This window comes from Engystomops pustulosus, chromosome 1 (assembly GCF_040894005.1).
Source record: "Engystomops pustulosus chromosome 1, aEngPut4.maternal, whole genome shotgun sequence".
Lineage (NCBI taxonomy): Eukaryota > Metazoa > Chordata > Amphibia > Anura > Leptodactylidae > Engystomops > Engystomops pustulosus.
The window spans coordinates 144,755,959-144,778,808 of NC_092411.1; the positions used below are offsets into that span (position 1 = coordinate 144,755,959).

At 40.0% G+C, this 22,850-nt stretch overlaps 1 protein-coding gene across 3 annotated transcripts in view; it reads right to left on the reverse strand.

The window, feature by feature from the left end:
- Positions 1–411: 411 nt before the first annotated feature.
- The window catches only part of LOC140090359 (coiled-coil domain-containing protein 17-like), a 52,507-nt gene continuing 30,068 nt past the window's right edge, over positions 412–22,850 (reverse strand). For all 3 annotated transcript variants that reach the window (XM_072126546.1, XM_072126545.1, XM_072126544.1), the window contains 6 exons: positions 4,211–4,392; positions 4,023–4,108; positions 3,524–3,733; positions 1,669–1,891; positions 775–885; positions 412–585 (listed from right to left, as the gene is read on the reverse strand). In XM_072126546.1, coding sequence (XP_071982647.1) covers positions 445–585; positions 775–885; positions 1,669–1,891; positions 3,524–3,733; positions 4,023–4,108; positions 4,211–4,392 — 953 coding nt within the window. In that variant the 3' untranslated portion in view covers positions 412–444. The remainder of the gene's footprint in view (positions 586–774; positions 886–1,668; positions 1,892–3,523; positions 3,734–4,022; positions 4,109–4,210; positions 4,393–22,850) is intronic.

Sequence of the window (22,850 nt, forward strand, 5' to 3'; positions counted from 1 at the left end):
AAAAGGAAGGTGGATAAGGGAGCTGCCAGGAGACATAAACTGAGAGACACTGCCTGGCATAAGCAAACACGGCTCCTTCTTGCAGGGTGCCAGGTAGGCTTACAAAGTTAATTTTTGGGGGATAGGAATTATGCAGCCCACATATAGGATATGATTGTAATTTACAAAGCAGAATGATCAATATATACGCAATATACATTTATCAATATCTCCTATATAAAATTAAATTAAACTTTGACTCATAAATGATGCAGTAAGTGCCCTGTAACAGTTTAACCATAAATGCTTTGTGCTTTAGGTATTATGTTTTCAGTTTAATGAATATAAATGCTACCATAGATAAGGAAATCCATTACACAATGTTAAAAAAAAAAACATTTTATTATTATTGAAATTATTCAGAGAAATCAATGATAATATTATAATCCAATTCCACTATCAACATTAATGTGTCATTATATCATCTCTTGAAGGGGGAGAATCCACATTGTCTCCATACATAGGCTGCACATTTGGGAAATTGTATGAGGGTGAATAGTAGGGTGACTGAAGAACAAGCTCCTCTGGATGGAAATATGCTGCGGTCTGCGGAGCAAAGCAACATTTATTTTTTAAAAACACTTTTATAGCACTTTACAAATCCAAATTTATAACAGACATGCCTTAACAGACATGTGATATAACTGTACTGTATTTTGGAGGGTTTTTTAACTGCATACAAAAATGTATGCTGGGAAATGTAAACATTATATAAAATGTAGAAAATATACTCACCAGAGGAGGATATTTGTAGTATATAGAGTTAGTCATATCAATGGGGTAAGTGCTCTGTATATCTGCATCCCTTGCATTCACAAGTCGTATGAACAGTTCGGTACTTTCTAACTAAAAAGAGAATATAAATAAATAAACAGCAGGTACTATTCATAAATAGAAAATTGCAGTCTAGATATATCTATATCATAGTTATAGTTTTCCCTTACAAATAACCCAGGCTTCAGCCTTTTCTTACTTGGAAAAGGAGTTTTATAAGATTCAAAACGCGTTGTCTTATCGAGACATTAATAAAACAGTTTTATATGAAGAATACCCTGAATCCCTTTGAAGACCTGTGTGCACTCTATCGGCAATCCTTCTGTAACTGCTTAAGTCTGATTCAGTGTGGCAATTGTGTCATGATGTTCCTATTTACATGCAGCACCAATTGGTATCCCCTTAAAGTGATCTACTAGAGTTTGGCCTTTCTTCATTACATCATAGTTATAGTACTTCCATTCTTTCTCTTTAGTTGCATTTCATTATAAGGCTACATTCACACTGACGTGTGGAGGACGTATATACGGCCGACGTATATACGGGCGATATACGTCCTCCATAGACATCAATTGGCACACGCGCACTACGGGAACGTTGCGGTGCAGCACACGTGCGGCACCGTACCGCTCCGTACCCGGAAAAAGATAGGACCTGTCCTATCTTTCCCCGTAGTACGGCGCCGTGCGCCCTTAATTCCTATTCCTATGCGCTCACCTCCTCCTCCTCTCCCTGTACACTGCCGTTGCCCGCTACGGTACGGTACGGGCAGGCAACGGCAGTGTGAATATAGCCTAAGACACAATGAAAACATACACATTATAGTTATATGAACTCTCAAACTTATATTTATACCTGGGGCACCCCATTTAAAGCCCCTGTTGTCAGTGATGGCTTAACAGGAAGGATCCGAATTGGAACTTTCCACTTTCCACTTATGACTCGGTTTTGATAGTCGAAAATGTCCACCTTCACCCATCCTCGTGCAATTAGGCGACTAATTTCTTGCCCATAAGGATCATATCCACCAGATGCTTGCAATTCGATGACTAATGATATGTGTGGAGAAGGTCGCACCCTTAAAAATAGTATTTAATAAATCTTACTATTTTGTTATATGTAAAGCAATTTTTATATATTTTTATAACATAGCACAGTGTTAGAAACTGAGATCGTCATTTAATATCTATAGCTTAGGTCTATTGCCCAAAAGTGCATTTCATGCCTGCAAATCACATCAAACTAGCATCGTGTGCTTGATGGAATGTCCGGCCCCACCGCTCATAAACTGTAACTGAACTCCGCATTTCAGTTCAGTTCTGGTTTATGACCGTTTGGGTCACACTTTCTAGCGAGCACATAATGCGAGTTTGAGTGAGTTTCAAGCATCAAACTCGTTGGTGGGCAATATGCATAATAAGAGGTGCAATTACACTTGTAGACTTTTTGTTTAATTTGTATGCATGGTTATATTCCAAAAGTCAAAGATTCCAATTTTCTGCCAAAAAAGGCATATTTTTGCAGGATTCACATAATCTTGTCCATGTTCCATTTGTTCTGTTCCATTCTAAGAGCAGGAAAATAGAAATTATTTACTGATCAGTTCACTTCTATGTATTGAAGGATACCTTCTATCCTGTTTCATTTGTTTCATACAAGCAACCTTTGTTATTTTTATGTCAAAAACCAATGAAACTCTTTATTTACATTTACTCTACATTTCTTTAAATCTCCCAAGCACCTTACGGGCTTTATGAATGGTACTATAATAGGCTCATATGTATTTTAGCATTTTTGCCCGAATGGTGCTAGAAAAGCTGACAGGCACTGCCACTGTCAAAACCTAATGGGGCACATTTACTAAGGGTCCGCGGACCGGGTTTCCCAACTATTTCCGATTTGCGCCACATTTAACAGGGGTTTTTGGCGCACGCGATCGGATTTTGGTGCAATCGCACCGACTTTCATGCAACACAAATCGGGGGCCTGGCCGTCGGACAACTAGACTGATTCGGACTAAGCGCAGGATTTAAAATTCAAATTGTGTCGCAAGCCATGCACTTACATACACCGGGAAGAAGATGGTGAACTCCGGCGGACCTGAGCAGGGAAGTGACACATGCAGGATATCGGGCGCATGATCTTGGTGAATCCTGGCGGACTTCATCCTCGTCGGACAGTCCAGATCAGGGTTCGCAACAGGACCGGGTAAGTAAATGTGCCCCAATAAGTGTATTAAAATGGAAGCCATTGGTGTTATCATCAACCTTTGTCTTTGCAGGGTAACTTAAATGTCATTTACAGCCATGAGGCTCCTGTGGTGATTAACTAGATACAGATCATGTGCCCACACAATTAAATTGACTCACATATATATCATTCTGATTTAAAGATTAAAGTACAGCCATTACTAAGTCAATACAATGTGGCAGAAACTTTTAGAGCATTCTAGAAAGGACGTTTAGGAAGCTTCTCAGCAGGTGTAATTGTGAAATACGAATCAGATCAACATGTTACACTGTAAGCCACACTGTGCTGAAACTCACTTCTTAAGAATTGAAAGATATTGCTAATTTACTTATGTATATGTGCACATATAGGAAAGATAATAGGAATAAATAATGTAATACTTCATTGCAGAATAAAATGATATTATAACAACTGATACAAATTAATTTGTAATTAATGTAACTAATGTATAAATATATACCTGGGAACAGCTTGCTTTGTAGATACAATTGCTATATTCTGTCTTTTGCTGTCATAGAACTTTGATAGGGAAGAATCACAATACACTGGAGGCAGGGTAGAAGGATTTCCCATCTCCTGCCCCCCACTGCACAGACTGACCACTAGTCTGCAAACTCGATAAGATGGGTCAAGGCCAAGAAGATAGTCATAAAACACTACAAAACCAGAACTGAAAGTGAAGATCAAAATAATCAGTACAGAGAGCAAGGCAGGAAAAAAATAATAAAACATTCAAAATCCTCTAAAATCAAATTAACAATGAAAAGCACGGCACTAGACATACAGTTAGACATTGGTGCACCACTTAAGTAAAAAAAACACTACTAAAATAAAGATTAGATTATAATAAAATTAGATATTTATACAGATTATCAGGTTTATCACCAAAGCATCACTAAGTTTGTCAAAATAAATAAAAGTCCTGAGATACTAAACACTGTTCCCGCTTGAATACTTACATTGGATCATATGGAGCTGGTTCTAGTCTATGACCAGAACTTGAAAAATGTCTGCCAAGATTTGGAGTATCGGGTTTGTTAACTTCCTGTGGAACAGTTATAAAAATTCATTAATTAATGGCAAGTATCTGTCTATGTTGCTGTCAACAATTGCATCAACAATATGGAACCAAAACTTTGCAAGTTACCATTGGATGAAGTATCTCCAGCTGGGGTTTGGCCCGCTGAGTAACAGATGTTTTTATATGACGTTTTAGCTTCTGAATCTGTAATTCTTGCTTTAACACTTCTAATTCTGCATTTAAGGTCTTTATATTTTGTTGAGTTTGTTCTTTTGCAAACCTGGGATATTGCACGTTCCTCTCAATTTCTGTTTATGAAAATAAACAAAATAATTGCCATTTATCTCTTAGAAGCCAGGTTAGTTTTCCTTAACATTGATAAGCCATTGGTGGTTTCTTACCACATTACTAAAACCAACTAGAACCAAATTATCGCAGGACTAAAACCATCAAAGTAAACGTGTTTAAGAGCAACAACAACACACAAATGATTCCACTGTGTCAATATGTATTTAAAAAACATTCAAGCCAAAAAAAAGCCATATGTAGAAAACAAAGTTGCATACTAGTGATGCATCGAACTCGCAATTTGCCACTCTGTTTATTGAAAATATTTTCAAACTGCATGGGGTTTCTGAGAGTTTCTGGATTGAGTTCTGTAAGAAGCAGGGGATTGTCTTTTTCTGATGGCATTGTGCCCGCAAAAAATCTGTTAATTTGCACTGGATCAGATAAACCCTCTTTTGTTGATGATCTGGTGGCCAATCCTAAAAGGGGGGATACTGTCAGAACTCACCGAATTGCTCTCCAGTTTTCAGCACAGTATCACGTTGCAGGCTTATGTGCTTGAAAACCACACCCAGGATTGCCTTTCAGGATCTTTTCCTTGGTTGTGAGTTTAAGTTTGTCTTGTGTGCAGCTGTGACCGGCTTAACCAGTCAGATGCTGGGAATGACATCCATTACGCCCTTTATAATCTGCCCAGTTCCTTCAGTTTCAGTATATAAAAAGTACATAGTAAAACTGTAATGGGTGCAGAGGTGAGCAACCAAGATTATTAGGGGAATGGGTAGACTAGAATACAATGACAGATTACAAATACCTGAACAGGCAGTACAGAGATCTCTCCAAAGATCTTTTTATACCTAAGCCTTTTGCCAGGACAAAAGGGCATCCTTTATGCATAGAGGAGAGGAGATTCTACCATCGCCATAGACAAAGGTTCTTTACTGTAAGGGCAGTGAGACTATGGAGCTCTCTGCCACAGGGGGTTTTTATGGTGGCTACTTTGTACATGTTCAAGAGAGGCCTGGATGCCTTTTTGGAGAGCAAAAAAATCATAGGTCATAGGGAAAAAACACTTGATTGACTATGATACTATGATTTTAGGATGATTGGCTTGTTTTGAGATTGCCATATAATGCTTCCCAGATTGACAACATTGGCAACAACATTAATTCTCTACCATTGCTAAAAATCCTAATGCAAAAAGTTTGATTTCATAAAGGGGCCACAATTGCTGATGACCAATAAATCAAAGACATTGATTGGCAGCACTTGGCTACTACTTAAAGGAAAACTACCATCAAAATCAAACACTTACTCATAAATCCAGGTACTGTGACTGTGATAATCTGTCTATAGCCATGTTAGCCATGGCCTCCTTCTTTCTAAAATCAACTTTTAAAATTATGCTTAGGCGCCAGAAGGGCTCTGGGGGGCTGTGCTACAGAGCCATTCCGACTCATTAGCATAATTGTAAAAGTTAGATTTTTGAGATCCTTATATTAAATTCTAATTGCATCTTTCCACTTTTCGAACCATCGAATAACACAAAAAAAACAATACCATAACATACAAATCCTCACCTGGGCCGAAGAGGGAATGAACCAAAAGAATATATCTACAGAGATATTAGGCATTCCAGAGGAAGAGAAGGAGAAAAAACAACACACCAAAATATTATCGACTTGTTTGCTGTTTTTCTTGTGCTACTTTTTTGTACTTCATCTGATACCTTTATCCATGAATCCCAAAACTGAAAAAAATTTTAATTTTCCGTTTCTGTTTAGCAATTATCATGTCATATCTAATTATCATAGTCATGTATAGTTCCCAGTTCATGATATGCAGGCAGTTATGTGACATCCAAAACCATGTAATTACCTTTCTGGTGATTAAATTTTATTTATGAGAGATGCATAGTTACTCAGTTCAGTGAAATTTTCTAGATGACCAAATACAGCGGATCCATTTTCAACTTTCATTTGTAGGCGCATTCTAGGTTATTCTGCACCTCTACCCAATACCTACCGTATATACTTGAGTATAAGCCGACCTGAGTATAAGCCGGGACCCCTAATTTTACCACCAAAAACTGGGGAAACCTATTAACTTGAATATAAGCCGAGGGTGGGAAATGCATTGGTCACAGCCTCCAGTATATTGGCAGCAAGCCCCCAGTAGAGTACAGCCTGCCAGCCCCCCAGTAGTATACAGCCTGCCAGCCCCAGTACTATACAGGCAGCCAGCCCGCCATTTGCCTAGCACATAAAAAAATAAACTTACATACTCACTCTCCGGCACCCAGATCCTTGGCGCGACTCCCAAACCTAGGCGCAACTCCTCTAAAAATAATAATAATTCTTTATATAGCGCACACAGATTACGTAGCGCTGCACAAAGCATGTCAAATTGGTCCTCTTCTTCGTTCTTCTCATTGCTGTAACAGCCAGCAGAGGCACGTCCACACAATCTGCCGGCCAACGCACAGTATAACATCATCAGCGACATCATAGTGTGCGCTGGCCGCTAGATCGCATGTACACGTCTCTGCCGGCTAATACAGTATATAGAAGATAGAAGAGGAACCGCGCCGATGATCGGAGCGCTGGAGGGTGAGTATGTAAGTTTATTTATTTTTTATTGACACGTGTATAAGCCAAGGTTTTTGTGCTGAAGGTTTTTGCACGTTTTTGTGCTGAAAAATTCGGCTTATACACAAGTATATACAGTATATACCATTGGACACCTCCATAACAAATGTATTAAATCAGCCCTTTCATTTTGACATTTAGGACATTTTGAAGCTTGCTGAATTCTTATATTCTTCATTCGTTTAGGTGTCCAATATATATTTTATGCATTATGAAAAATTGTTTGTAAAAAAGCAGAATTATAAAACAACTTTGGTACAATAGCTAAACAAGATGACCAATTAGTATCTGATACCTACCCAAATTTGTTCTTCCACTTATCTATACATTTCAAGGATTTTCTCAAAACTTTGTATATTTTTAATTGCTCAGTTTCTATTCTAAATGCTTTCAACATTCTTTCAGTCAACGTATTTAACTGTATGTATCTAATTATCTCTTTGGGGAGAAGTACCCAGTCTTCCTGCAGTTGGGAAAATGACCTAACCTATCCATCAATCAGAAGATCTCCTATTGTATATACACCTCTATTTTTCCCAAAAACTTTATCTTAAGATCTTCACAGGTTCTTCTAATGTCTATTTTCCCATATTTTTTAAACTATCCCTTTGAAGGGTCTTAGGATATATCACTTTAGAGAATTAAGGAGATCAAAGTCTATCAGATTCTAATATTAGAAATATATTAAGATTCCTCAAATCACTACATATTCCATAAATCAATTCAAGATTTTTATCTTCCTTAACACTAAAAAGCAATAACAGATGAGCAGACCTAGATAGATACCATCTTTAGCTATATCATATTGAATGAATTTTTGTTGAACTAGGAGAGTTTTCCTATCCAAATGAACTCATTTATAATTTGATTGATGGTAGAAACATTTGTTCTTTAATCCAGATTGGGGAATTCATAAATAGACACTCTATTCTTAATCATGGCTCAATCAGCCATGAATAGAGTGTTTTTTCGAAACGCATAGCCGATATTACTTGACTCATGACTTGACTCCGTGTGGACGTACTTGTATGTTTGAAATTTGCAAATAAAGATTTGAAGATTTTATACTCAAATGGATGCCTGATCTTGGAGCTGGTCTTTTGCGTTCCTATAGTCTACATGCTCCATACCCATTAGGGATCAAGTCTGCATTCCAGGTGAGCTGACTTATTGTTTGCTGTGAACATTATATTTTTTTTAAGGGCTGAGCAAACTGGAGGCTGGCTGGCTACTAAAGGGTGCTAGCTGGCTACTAAAGGATGCTGGCTGGCAGTATACTACAGGGGGATGGCTGTATACTAAAGGGGGCTGGCTGGCTATGTACTAAAGGGGGCTGGCTGTATACTACTGGGGGCTGGATGGATGTAAACTACTGGGGGCTGGATGGCTGTATACTAAAGGGGGCTTGCTCGCTTTATACTGGGAGGCTGTGAGCAATGCATTTCCCACCCTCGGCTTATACTCGAGTCAATAGGTTTTCATAATTTTTGGTGGTAAAATTAGGGGCCTCAGCTTATACTCGGGTCGGCTTATACTTGAGTATATACAGTACCTCCAGCTAATCTCTCAACAACATTGCATAATTCTTTTGAAGTAATTGGAATGTTAAGATACCGTCGTTCTCCTCGGTCAATTTTGGGAATTAAATTTTATCCAGACATTCATAAAGGTCCTCATCTTCATATGAATCTCTAGTGCTTTTTAAATCATGATAAATCTTAGTAAATGTGTATAATTTCTTTCTTTCCCCATTACTATTCCTCACAGAAATCTGCCAGATTTATTTCCTTTCAAAACATGTTTAAAATTGCCTAGGAATAGACTTTACCAGCCTCTTCTTCTCTTAGTATTTCATATAATTTTCGAGCAGACTCCCAATTCTTATTAATTAACTTTACTAGTTGTATTTAGCAACGTAATCACTGCCTGATAAGTTTTTACTCTCACATCTGCCATTACTTTACGGGCATTACTTTTTTTCTTCTTAGCGCCATACATCATCATATTCCCTCTAATATAACATTTGAAAGAATCCCACCATAACCGTTGGGTACTTTACCTGCAATACAATCTATATATTCCTTAATCTGAAATCAAATCTCATTCTTAACTTTATTTTTTCCATGTGTTCAATACAGAATTTAATGGAGCATGATCCGATAATCCCCTTTGTGCCATAATTTATAGATTCAATAAAAGTAGATCTATGTGAACTCCCTAACAAGTGATCTATCCGAGAAGAAACTTGATGTGGTTAAGAAAAACACAACTAAACCTTCACACCTTGACTATTTTGTGTACCTTTTAATCTAAATCTATCATAACCCTCATCCATAACCGCATAGCAAAAAGTGTACAGCCTGGATAATTCAAATAAAATTCTTTCTTCAAATAAAATACTCATATGAATCAATACTGAGTTCTGATAATAATTAGAGAGCACAGAGTGAAAAGCATGCCCTATCCATCTTTTACTAATGGTTTCTATATTATCATTATTAAGGTTTGTTTCTTTTATGCATACAATAGCAGGAAGATACTGTTGGATAGCATAAAAAATAGCAGTACTTTTTATACGTGTACCTAGTGCCTAGTTACATTCCATGAAACATATGTTAACCTAGACATAATCTAGTAGAAAGAAAGAAAGAAAAAAAATAATCCTACTCCTGTGGCCTCCTAGAACTTAAAATATCCTTCTCAAAATGTTTTAACAGTCAATCCTGCATAAATTCTGTACAATCGTCCTCCTCCACTTTTTCTGGAAATCCTACACATCTTAAAGGACACCTGTCATCAGGTCTCTGTCACTATTTCTGTCACTACTAGCTGTTAGAGCAGCTCACAAGGATCCCATCACAGACTTTCTCTAGTCAATTCGTACATTAATCATTATAAAATCATCTTTTCTTTATTATGTAAATGAGGCTGGTCACATGGTCAGAGGCAGTGATGTCACCCCTGTTACCCCTCCCCTCTCCTCCCCCTGCTCATGTCTGTGTTTAATGTATAGTAAAGCATTGCTAGTGCTTGTGTGAGACACACAGACATCAGCTACACAAGTACCTGACATGTTCTGCTGTAACATGGCTGCCTGGAGCTGTTATATCTCTCCTATACACACTGGCTGCAGGGGGTGTGGCAGTTTTTGAAAATATATTTATTTTAGGGGGTTATTTTGCCTGACGGGTTCTCTTTAAGTTATATCTTCCTGAACAATCTTCCGTGTCTATAAGTTTTTCACACAGATATTTATTTTTTTGTGTAATATATGTGATGTCTCTTACATGTTTAACCAGAGTATCTTCTGTTTAACCAATCCTATATTCTGCAGTCATAGTACATACTCTTATCTTCTCAGTATCATCTCTCATACAATTTATTTCCTCCTGTATTCTCCCTGCAGACTGGACTTGGCTGCCATAATTCCACTTAACTCCTCTTTGCTCGCCCGCTGACTCGCTTCGGAGTTTTCTACTGCTCCAGGTAGCAGGACCAGGTCTCCAGCACCAGGTCTCTGGGTCAGAGACAGGTGGTTTACTGCTTCGCCCTTCTCCACTCCACACATCATTGCGCTGAAGTTGCGCAATGCAGAGAGGAAGAGAGGGGGCACTACTGTCGGCTCTATAGACTTAGCAGTCATGTGAGTCAAGCTCTGATCAATATCAGCAGTCACAGGTGGTCTTTCTCTCTGTAACTGGGGCTCTTGTTGATGCAGGGAAAAATATGTAAAAGAAAGAAAAAATGTAAAATAAAAAAAAATTAAAATTACCTGTGAAAATGTCCCCCAGGGGTCTTTTAAAATAAAAACACACATACACAAAAAATATAAATAAATATTCATAAAAATACATTTTCATTTCCCCATATAATAAAAAAATTTAATAAAAAAATCCCCTGCTATACTGCAAAAAACATTGCTATGGTTGCCCCATTTGCCCAAGACTGTCCAGCGGCGCGTTCTCAGACGAGGATTCGGGTCTTCCTGCGATTCACTACGGTAGTGCGCCCGATGTCCACCGGGTGTCGCTGCTGCGTTGAGGTCCGCCGGAGTTCGCCAGAGTTCACCATCCTATCCTGGGTGCAAGTAAGCACGAGTCAAGCGACACATTTCTATTTTAAATACCACGGTTTTTCAGAATCCGTCGGGTTTTCCGACGGCCACGCCCCCCCAATTTCCGTAGCACCACAATCCGATGTTGTACTTTTTCTACACCTATTCAGAAAAACAAAAAAACTTCATAGCTAACATATACCTTTAATGTATGCTTTATGTTGACCTTTGTTATGCATTCTCTCATTTTTGTAGGATGTTATGGAGCTTTGAACTTTAGGTGTGATTTTTCAAATTTTCATGCAAAACACTAAATCATGCTATTGAGGGACCTGCTCAGATTTCAAGTAATAGTAAAACCCCATAAATTACCTTATTATAGAAACTATACCCTTCAACATACATAAAACAACTTGTATGAAGTTTGTAAACCCTTCAATTGTTTTACGGAGGTTAAAACAAAATTGTGTGCAATTTCTCCCAAGTATAACAATATATGGTCGTGAACTGCTGTATGGACACATGCCAGGACATTGAAGGTTAGGTGAGTTATTCAGAGCAGATTTGCATTGTTACTTTTTAATGGCTATACAATCTTTATTTTTGTTGGCAATTTGGACATATAAGAGCTTATTTTCCTGTGAGATTAGATGCACTTTACAAATACAGGCAGTCCCCGGGTTACATACAAGATATGGTCTGTAGGTTTGTTCTTAAGTTGAATTTGTATGTAAGTCGGAACTGTATACTGTTCGATTGTCATTAGAACCAGGATTAACAATAAATCTTCATTGTAGACACCAGTGATAACTATTATAGCTGTTTATTGTAGCTAAAGTACAGTAAATTGCCAACATCCAGAGATCCGCTTGTAACTAGGGGTCGTATGTAAGTCAAGTGTTCTTAAGTAGGGGACCGCCTGTACTTAATTTTAGTGGGTAATCAGCTTATTGATTACATTTTATTAACTCTTGAATGTATGGAGGAAAAGAAAATTATAAATTCTGGTTTTCTTTCTTTTTGTATTTTTTTGGACTATACATCATACCATAAAAATAAGACATTGGGGGATATTTATCATACGCCATGCCTGTGCACCGGAGTACGATAGCCCTGTGGCTGCTCTTTCGCTCCAGCCTCTTGAAGTATCTGGCAAAACCCACGGTCTAATCACGCAGTGTCTTCCGCTTCTCAAGTATAAAGAAGTCTCCACCACAATCAAGCTCCCAAGCCTCTGTAGACCCTCTGCCACAGAATCAGTGAGTAAATTATCTTGCTGCAGAACCTAAATAACAAATCATGCGCTGTTCCACCTGCCCTCGAACAGCATCTGTATGGCATCAGCTTGGCATATAAGTTATTAGCGCTATTGCCTAGGTCAGTGTCCATGTTGTGGAACCTACACGCGGAGCGAGAAACTCATGCGTGATGGGAGGGACACAGCTGACACACATATTTGCATGCTTCCGCTCAGGCAGTATATCGATATAAATGGCAGTTAGTAGGTGCATACACAATGGGGCAGATTTATGAAGTTGTCTGAAAGTCTGAATATTTCTAGTTGCCCATGGCAACCAATCACAGCTCCCCTTTAAAATATTCATGAGCACAGGTAAAATGAAAGCTTAACTATGATTGGTTGGTGATATTTATTATGTGAAAAGGATAAACAGAATCATACAGCTCAGTTATGGAGCATTGTATCTCTCAACATAGCAGTTGACGGAGGACCAGATACTTCCAACCAACCCCCCGGATTTCTTCAAACTTCTGTAAAGTACCCATTTTCTAATATACACCACTCTCAAAATGCATGTAATTGTTGAGGTGAGTCTACAGTTTACTAATGGTAGACAGTACTCTGTATTCAGTGAGAGGCAATTAGCTTTCTAGCCTGGTACAGAATATGGACTGTCATAATGGCAAGGGACCCTGAGTATCCCCCACCAATCCTAAAACACGCAGTAGCGGATCAGGTTAAAATGAGATGCCACAAACCTCCCTCAGAAGCTTTAGAACCGCATTTCAATATGGTCCCAACTTAACACACTCTTAAAACATGTGCATCATATTAGTATTCACAGAGCCCGTTCTCCAATTCTGTGAAAGAGAGTTGGAGTTTTGTAGGCAGAGATTTCACATGCTGCATTATTTACTCTCAACTGTCTGTAACACTAGATGAATAAAGATTTTGGTACAAGCTAACTATTATTTCCAACATACCACTGTCATCTGTTATCCCCCTACCAGTATTATCCATTTACTGAGGTAAGTGTCTAGAGCCCCCTTGGGCATGCACTTTTATCACCAGTAAATGTCCTGCAGCTTCCCCCACCTCAAAATATTGCTGCTTTAGTAAATTAAAAAAAAAAGCCTATTCTCAACATATGCTCAGTGTATAATTTCTGCCTCTACCCAGTTCACATGTTTGCTTCCAATGGATCATCTACACTCACCAGCCACTTTATTAGGTACACCATGCTAATAACGGGTTGGACCCCCTTTTGCCTTCAGAACTGCCTCAATTCTTCGTGGCATAGATTCAACAAGGTGCTGGAAGCATCCCTCAGAGATTTTGGTCCATATTGACATGATGGCATCACACAGTTCCCGCAGATTTGTCGGCTGCAGATCCATGATGCAAATCTCCTGTTCCACCACATACCAAAGATGCTCTATTGGATTGAGAACTGGTGACTGTGGAGGCCATTTGAGTACAGTGAACTCATTGTCATGTTCAAGAAACCAGTCTGAGATGATTCCAGCTTTATGACATGGCGCATTATCCTGCTGAAAGTAGCCATCAGATGTTGGGTACATTGTGGTCATAAAGGGATGGACATGGTCAGCAACAATACTCAGGAAGGCTGTGGCATTGCAACGATGCTCAATTGGTACCAAGGGGCCCAAAGAGTGCCAAGAAAATATTCCCCACACCAAGACACCTCCACCACCAGCCTTAACCGTTGATACAAGGCAGGATGGATCCATGTTGTTGACGCCAAATTCTGACCCTACCATCCGAATGTTGCAGCAGAAATCGAGACTCATCAGACTAGGCAACGTTTTTCCAATCTTCTACTGTCCAATTTCGATGAGCTTGTGCAAATTGTAGCCTCAGTTTCCTGTGCCCAAGCAAGGAGTGGCACCCGGTGTGGTCTTCTGCTGCTGTAGCCCATCTGCCTCAAAGTTCGACGTACTGTGCGTTCAGAGATGCTCTTCTGCCTACCTTGGTTGTAACGGGTGGCGATTTGAGTCACTGTTGCCTATCAGCTCGAACCAGTCTGCCCATTCTCCTCTGACCTCTGACATCAACAAGGCATTTCCGCCCACAGAACTGCCGCTCACTGGATGTTTTTCTTTTTTGGACCATTCTCTGTAAACCCTAGAGATGGTTGTGCGTGAAAATCCCAGTAGATCAGCAGTTTCTGAAATACTCAGACTAGCCCTTCTGGCACCAACAACCATGCCACGTTCAAAGGCACTCAAATCACCTTTCTTCCCCATACTGATGCTCGGTTTGAACTGCAGGAGATTGTCTTGACCATGTCTACATGCCTAAATGCACTGAGTTGCCGCCATGTGATTGGCCGATTAGAAATTAAGTGTTAACGAGCAGTTGGACAGGTGTACCTAATAAAGTGGCCGGTGAGTATATATAGCAGCCCTCCATTTCATGACTCCTGCTAAGAAGGGCCTCTGTCAGCTTCATAGACTCTGGACTTATGAATAGAGATACTTCTAATATAGAAAATACCTCAATATAGCAGCAGGAAAGTCTCCGTTCACCAGCTTCAGCCAGTACAGATTTAAATGCCATAGCTGATTAGTAGTCAAGAATCTTTCCCTGAGTTCTAGGGTCCGCTTACCCCCTCCACACGGCAATAATGAGGCCTGTGGCCTAATGATCCGAGGCCTGTATTACTTTCCCTATCGTTTGTCCCCTTGTCTAGTGATTGTCAGTCTAATGTTTTACATAAGGCATGTTTCAGCTATTCAGGGGTTATAAAGTTTATTATATTACTTATGTTAGGTTGTAGGCTGAGCCAATTGCCGCTAGCCCCTCCAGAGGGGATATAGAGATTAGAGAAGTAGAATGCACAATGCTAATGCTCCACTATATGTTCCTCTGATAACGATGTAATGTACTACAGAGACCTTGTTTAAATGACTATTGTTACATGTCTTAGGCTACTGTATTCAATGGAAAAATAACAAAGGAAACATAACAAGGAAAATAAAGGAATTATTATTTTTATTATTATACAGAGGCTTTATATACGGTTATCCATTAAACAACTTTTTTTTCTATGTTATATTTTGAAAATATATGTAGGTTGATGTTAGTATATTGTATACATGACATATGAGGTTAGCAGTGCATTGGTTATCAATTTGATGGACTTTTGTGTACTTTTTTATCAATTGTCTGTCTTTGAGCACCCATCTGCAATTTGCTGATTGAGGGAGATGTTGTGGCAGCAAGACTTCAAATACCTTCCCAGACCTTAACAGTGTACAGAGCTGTGGTGTTTACTTCTTTGTTACTTTCCCTTTAGTTAGATGATTGATCAGGGTGGCGGGAGTGGGCTGTGATGATCACAGAAAATAAATATCCTTTAAAATAACCTGTTTAAATCTGCTACTATTGCAACTTGTTTTTTTTGTTCCTTTTTAGGATCTTAGGTCAACTTGCCTGAGTTAAACATGGAGACCATTATCTGTTGTAACTAGGAGATGCCTCACCCATGTTTATATGTTCTATTATAACCTTTACACTTATTGCACCACTCATGCTTAAGACAATAAGGTGCATTAACCTGCATTAATCACTGCAAATATACTGTGGTAGAAACACCAGCCTTTTCTCTATGTACACTACAAACAGATTGATCAAAAGACAGATCCAAGGTTTTGTATTAAAACTCTTCCTCAAATTGGAGGATCTTTTTAGTTTAGGATATTAAACATGACCTTTTTCATAACCCCTGAAGGACCAAGCCATTTTGTGTTTTGCATCTCCATTTTTCACTATCCGTCTTTAAAAATCCATCACTTGTTTACAGAACTGTGATTATAATTTTTATTTGTTTTTTTCATTTTTTACATATTTTTTTAAACTTCTTTTTAGACCCTCAAGGATACTTTCACCACCAGGGGCCTGAACATTCCTACCATATACTGCAATACTACGGTATAGCAGTATATGGAGAGTTTGCTATGGATCTATAACAGTGTGCCCAAGCACACTGTTATAGATCCTGCCCAATGGCTTAAACAGACTCAATGCTGGTGATAGGCATAATGCAACCAACACCCACCATGTATGAAGAGACCTCTCAATGCTCTTTATGCCTTATGGCATCATAATGCATTAAGGGGTTAAAATAGGTTAATATTAGATACAGTACATCTAGCAATCATAAGCAGTTTAAGGCTGCATCAGCTACATTCATTCAAACTTGCACAGAACCTGCTTGTAAAAAATTGCTTGTTTGAAAAGGTCTGTTTGAGTCCTGGGAAACACTTATTTGACATAACCCCCAAACCAGCATTGTATATTCACATTTGGGGACAAACTCTACTAGTAAAACCACTGCCCCTAAGAAGCCAATTAAAACATTACTTCTATTCATTATGTTGCTCTAACATTGAGTGATGTATGTACCTATAAAATATTTGTAGGCAGTGTATATTAAAATATCTTTATATTAAAACAGTCAATGTTGGCTCACAATGTTCCTTACTTCTGATGACTCGCAGTGAAACATGTTGTGGTAACTCTGGGCCAGGTACTGATTTAATATACATTGCCAACAAATATCTTTATAGGTATGTACATCACTCAGTGTAAGAGCAACATCATGAGCCAGAAGTAATGTTTTAACTGGCTCATTAGGGGCAGTGGATCTACTAGTAGAGGTTTTCCCAATGGTGAATATACTATGCTGGTTTGGGGAATGTGTGAAATAATTCAAAGTGTTGACCATCTGAATTTCCCAGGACTCAAACAAGCCCTTTCAAGCAATCAATTTTTCCACAAGCTTTTTGAGGGATGGGACATAATGATCCAAAATAATAAATGGCTTTTTTCAGACTTTTTTCACACTAGCAATGCTGTGTAAAACTCACTACATGCTCTGCTTCTGTGAGAGAAGCATGTGATAAACTGATTGTAATCTCATAGTATCATAGTTTATATGGTTCAAAAAAGACACATGTTCAACCAAGGAAGGTAAGGGACTGGATGAGGAAGGGATTTAGGGGAAACAATTCTATATAACATAACCATCAATGTTATTTAGGCGTAAAAGGCATCTAGACCCTTCTTGTAACTCTGTGCTGTCCCTACTGTGACCAGCGCCTGAGACAGGCTATTCCACAGATTTACAGTGCTCACAGTAAAGAAGCCCTGTAGCCTCTAGTGATTAAACCTTGTTTTCTCCAGATGAAGACAGTGCCCCCTTGTCTTTTGATTTGATTTAATCTAGAACACCTTTCCACCATAATTTTTGTATGGACCATTATTATATTTATACAAATTAATCATGTCCCCTCTGAGTCGTCTCTTTACAGACTAAATAAATCTAGTTGTTTTAATATTTCCTCATAACTGAGACCCTCCATACCGCTTATCATTTCTGTGGCTCTACGTTGAACCCTCTCCTGCTCCAGGACATCCTTTTTATGGACTGGTGCCCAGAACTGGACAGCATATTCCAGGTGAGGCAGAACCAATGCCTTGTACAGTGGTAATATTACCTACTTATCCATACCACTTTTGATACATGACAAGATCCTACTGGCTTTAGAGGCAGCTGATTGACATTGCATGCTGTTATTTAATTTATGATCTACTAGCACACCCAGGGCCTTCTTAACAAGGGACCCTCCCAGATTTACTTCCCCACGGACATATGATGCATATGGATTATTAGGCCACAGGTGCATAACCTTACATTTATCTACATTGAACCTCATTTGCCAAGTGGATGACCAAATACTCACATAGACTGTATTACATCCTCCATAGACTGTATTACACTACATAGTGTCAAGATTGGAGGTAGTGGACCCAATGAACCACTGCGGCCGATGACATAAGCGGACACCTTGAAGTAGAGTCTAAGTGGCACTTGGTTTTCACCAGAACCCGCTGCAAAGCAGGTTGGACTTACTGCGGCGTGGTACCACCAGGTTGCTCCACAGGCGCGACTTTGCCCACAGTGGCAGCCAAGGTGAGGTACAGAGTCGGCAGGCAAAAATGGAGTTGTTGTCAGGCAGAAGGTCAGGACAGGCAGCAAAGGATTAAACTCAGGAAAGTAGCAAGAGGTCACAAAAGGAATCTCAAAGGCATAGAGCACAATGATATGGCAGGGTGTGAAGGGAGAGGTCAGGCTTTATTAGAAGTCAGGGAGTGGCCAACCAATTAAAGGTGCGCTGGCCCTCTAAATCTTTGGGAAATGGCGTGCCCTAGGAGGCAGAGCCACGCACCGGGCCATTGGAAGCAGAGCAGGAGTGCAGACAGATGAGTGAGCCTGGGGGAACGCTGGCTCACAGAAAAGGGACAAGGGTGCATATGCGACACGGGACATGGGTCGCAGGAGCACCCGTGAAACACAGCTTGGTGTCATCTACAAAAATAGACACAGTGCTATTAATTTCTACCTCTATATCATTAATAAATACATTAAATAATGGTGGGCCAAGCACAAAACCCTGGGGTACACCACTTATAACCGATGAGCATTCTGAGTAGGAGTCATTGACCACAACTCTCTGAATATGATCCTTCAGTCAGTTTTCAATCCAATTGCAAATTATTCCTGCCAAACCAATAGACCTTATTTTACCCAGCAGGCGTCTATGAGGAACAGTGTCAAATGTCTTTGTAAAATCCAAGTAACAATATCCACAGCCACACCCCAGTCCAGGAATCTGCTCACCTCTTCATAGAAGCAGATCTGGTTAGTCTAACAACTTCTATAATTAGTAAACCCATTCTGGCTGTCACCTATTATACAATGTGATACTCCAGTATATAGTCTTTTAGTAACCCTTCCTATATTTTCCCCACAATCAAAGTTAAGCTTACAGGCCTTTAATTGCCTGGCATGATTCTAGAGCCTATAGATTCAATAGGGAATTTATGAAGATTTTAAACAGTACTGAGTTCTTTAAGAACTCTAGGGTGTAACCCATCTGGTCCAGGAGCCTTGTACACATTGATTTTATTGAGCCTAGATTGGATCATGTCTACATTCAGTCAGTCTAGTATATTACAGGATGCATCACCAGCACTGGCACCACCCACGTCAGAAGTTCTTTTTTCTACTGTATAAACGGAGCTAAAAAACCCATTTAGTATCTCCACCTTCTCTTGGTCTCCAGTCGCCGATGCCGCATTTTTATAATATAGGGGTCTAACCCGCTCTGACCAATTTTTTTCGCATTGATATACTTAAAACATTTCTTAGGATTTGTTTTGCTATCTTTGGCCACCTGTCTTTTATTTTGTATTTTGGCTGATTTTATTTCCTTCTTACAGATTTCGGTAAGTGTTTTGTAATTATTGAATGTCCCTGTTGACCCGTCAGATTTATATTTTTTGAATGCCCTCTTTTTCTCATTAATTGCCCTTCTAACTGTAGCTGTAAGCCATGCGGGGTGTAATCTAGCCCGTCTATTCTTGTTACCTATAGGAATAAATTTAGAAGTATAAAGATCTAGTATAGATTTAAAAGTCTCCCATTTAGCATTAGTATCATCATGTGACAGTATCATTCTATATCCTGTAGTGCAGCACTGAATTTCGGGAAATTAGCCTTCTTAAAATTCAATGTTTTAGATTTTCCCACATGTTTTTTCTTTTTACAGTTTAGAGGAAAATAATTATATTAAAATCGCTGTTCTCAAGGGTTTCCCGGACAGTGCCATTTTGGACAATTCTCGCATTGTTAGGAATCACAAGATCCAATAAAGCATCACCTCTTGTGGGATCTTCTACAAGCTGTACCGTAAAATTATCCTGCAGAAAGTTGATAAAATGTCTCTACTTCACAAATGAAGAAGAGCCATCACCCCTATTTATATTTGGAAAGTTAAACCCTTTCCACCAAGACCCTTTTTCATTGTTACCGGTGGGTGTTTGCTGCAATATGCAGAAAACGCCCACCTTATATGGAGAGGGCTCAGCCGTGAGCCTTCTCCATACCCCTGCAGCCAGCAAGGGATTAACGTCTCCCACGATCACTACTGTCCCCTCCTGTGCAGCCAGGTCCATCTGTTTATATAGGTGACCCTCTATTTCCTTAAATAGATAATTTTCTTAAAGCTCTCCAGGCTTTGAATCTCAACCCTCAAAGTTTCAGCCTCCTCACAATCTTCATTGACCACTGTTTCATTCACAATTGCTTTTAAGTATTTTCTGACATAGAGACATACACCACCTCCTCTCCTATACGCCCTGTCTTTCAGAAAGAGTGTAAAACCTTGAAAATTAAACACCCCAATCATGGGATGCATCAAGTCATGTCTCCGCTACACCAACTATATCCAACTGTTCCTTTAATACCAGCGCCTCAAGCTCATCCATTTTACTTGTGATACTTCTGGCCAGGGGCGGACTGGGAATTTATAGTGGCCCTGGAAAAAACTGTAAAAGTGGCCCCATTCTGTGGGCGGGGTCAAAACAAGTAGGCGTGGCCTTGTTATGTGGGTGGAGTTACTAAACTCCATGCAAACTGTTAATAGATGGTCTAAATCAACATGTACACCGCAGAGAAAGACACTCATACTGCCTCCTTGTAAAGGAATAACACTTCTATTTTAAGAGCACACAACTTAATACTGCCATATATGTACACTAAAAACATACTACAATACCTTCTCCAATAAACAAGAATGTAACTAGTATAATACTACTGCCCCTAAGTAAAATATATTGTAATACTGCCCCCTATGTACAAGAATATAACTACTATAATACTGCCTTTATGTACAAGAATATAACTACTATAATACTGCCCCCTATGTACAGGAATATAACTACTATAATACTGCCCCCTGTGTACAGGAATATAACTACTATAATAATGCCCCTACGTACAGGAATATAACTACTATAATACTGTCCCCTGTGTACAAGAATATAACTGCTATATACTGCCCCCTATGTACAAGAATATAACTGCTATATACTGCCCCCTATGTACAAGAATATAACTACTATAATCCTGCCCCCTATGTACAGGAATATAACTACTATAATACTGCCCCCTATGTACAGGAATATAACTACTATAATACTGCCCCCTATGTACAAGAATATAGCTACTATTACTAGTAGCCATTACCCCCCCCCCAGTATATAGCCAGCCACCCCCCCCCAGTATACATCCAGCCCACTGTAATATATATATATATATATATATATATATATATATAGCCAGCCCCCCAGTATACAGCCAGCCAGCCCTCCTAGTATATTCAGTCTGCCCAGTATACGGCCAGACTGCCCGTGCCCCAGTATACAGGCCAGACTGCCCCAGTATACAGGCCAGACTGCCCCAGTATACAGCCCATAGCCCCAGTATACAGCCCATAGCCCCAGCATACAGCCAGACAGTCCCAGCATACAGCCAGACAGCCCCAGCATACAGCCAGACAGCCCCAGTATACAGCCAGACAGCCCCAGTATACAGCCCATAGCCCCAGTATACAGCCAGACAGCCCATATCCCCAGTATTACAGCCCATAGCCCCAGTATTACAGCCCATAGCCCCAGTATTACAGCCCATGGCCCCAGTATTACAGCCCATAGCCCCAGTATTACAGCGCCAGCCCCTGGTATACAGCGCCAGCCCCTGGTATATAGCCCATAGCCCCTGGTATACAGCCCATAGCCCCTGGTATACAGCCCGTAGCCCCAGCATACAGCCCAAAGCCCCTGGTATACAGTCCATAGCCCCTGGTATACAGCCCATAGCCCCAGCATACAGCCCATATCCACAGTATACAGCCAGACAGCCCATAGCCCCAGAATTACAGTCCATAGCCCCAGTATTACAGCCCATAGCCCCAGTATTACAGCCCATAGCCCCAGTATTACAGCGCCAGCCCCTGGTATACAGTGCCAGCCCCTGGTATACAGCCCATAGCCCCTGGTATACAGCCCATAGCCCCAGCATACAGCCCATAGCCACAGTATTACAGCCCATAGCCACAGTATTAAAGCCCATAGCCACAGTATTACAGCCCATAGCCACAGTATACAGCCTGTCCCCGCTATACAGCACCAGCCCCTGGTATACAGCCTGCCCCTGGTATACAGCCACCCCCACACCAGTACATAAAAATAAAAACACATTAAACTCACCTCTCCAACGCCCCGACGCTGCTCCCCTGCTTGATCCCACTTCGGCCATGGTCGGACTGGGATCAAGTAGGGGAGCAGCGTTGGGGTGTCAGAGAGGTAAGTTTAATGTGTTTTTATTTTTACAGTACAGGACCAGCCCCGGACCGGCCCTAAACCAATCGGCCCACCGGGATTTCTCCCGGTGGGTCTTATGGCCAATCCGCCCCTGCTTCTGACATTTGTGAGCATACACAAATTAATTTTACGCAGTTATTTATTTGACTTTGCTTTACTCCCCCATTCACTGCCCACTTCACCACCCACCAACATAACCTGCCCCGTCTCTGACCTGTCTACCCATTTAACTTCTTCCTTTTCCTCCTCCCCCAATACTAGTTTAAATACTCTCAGATTTAAACA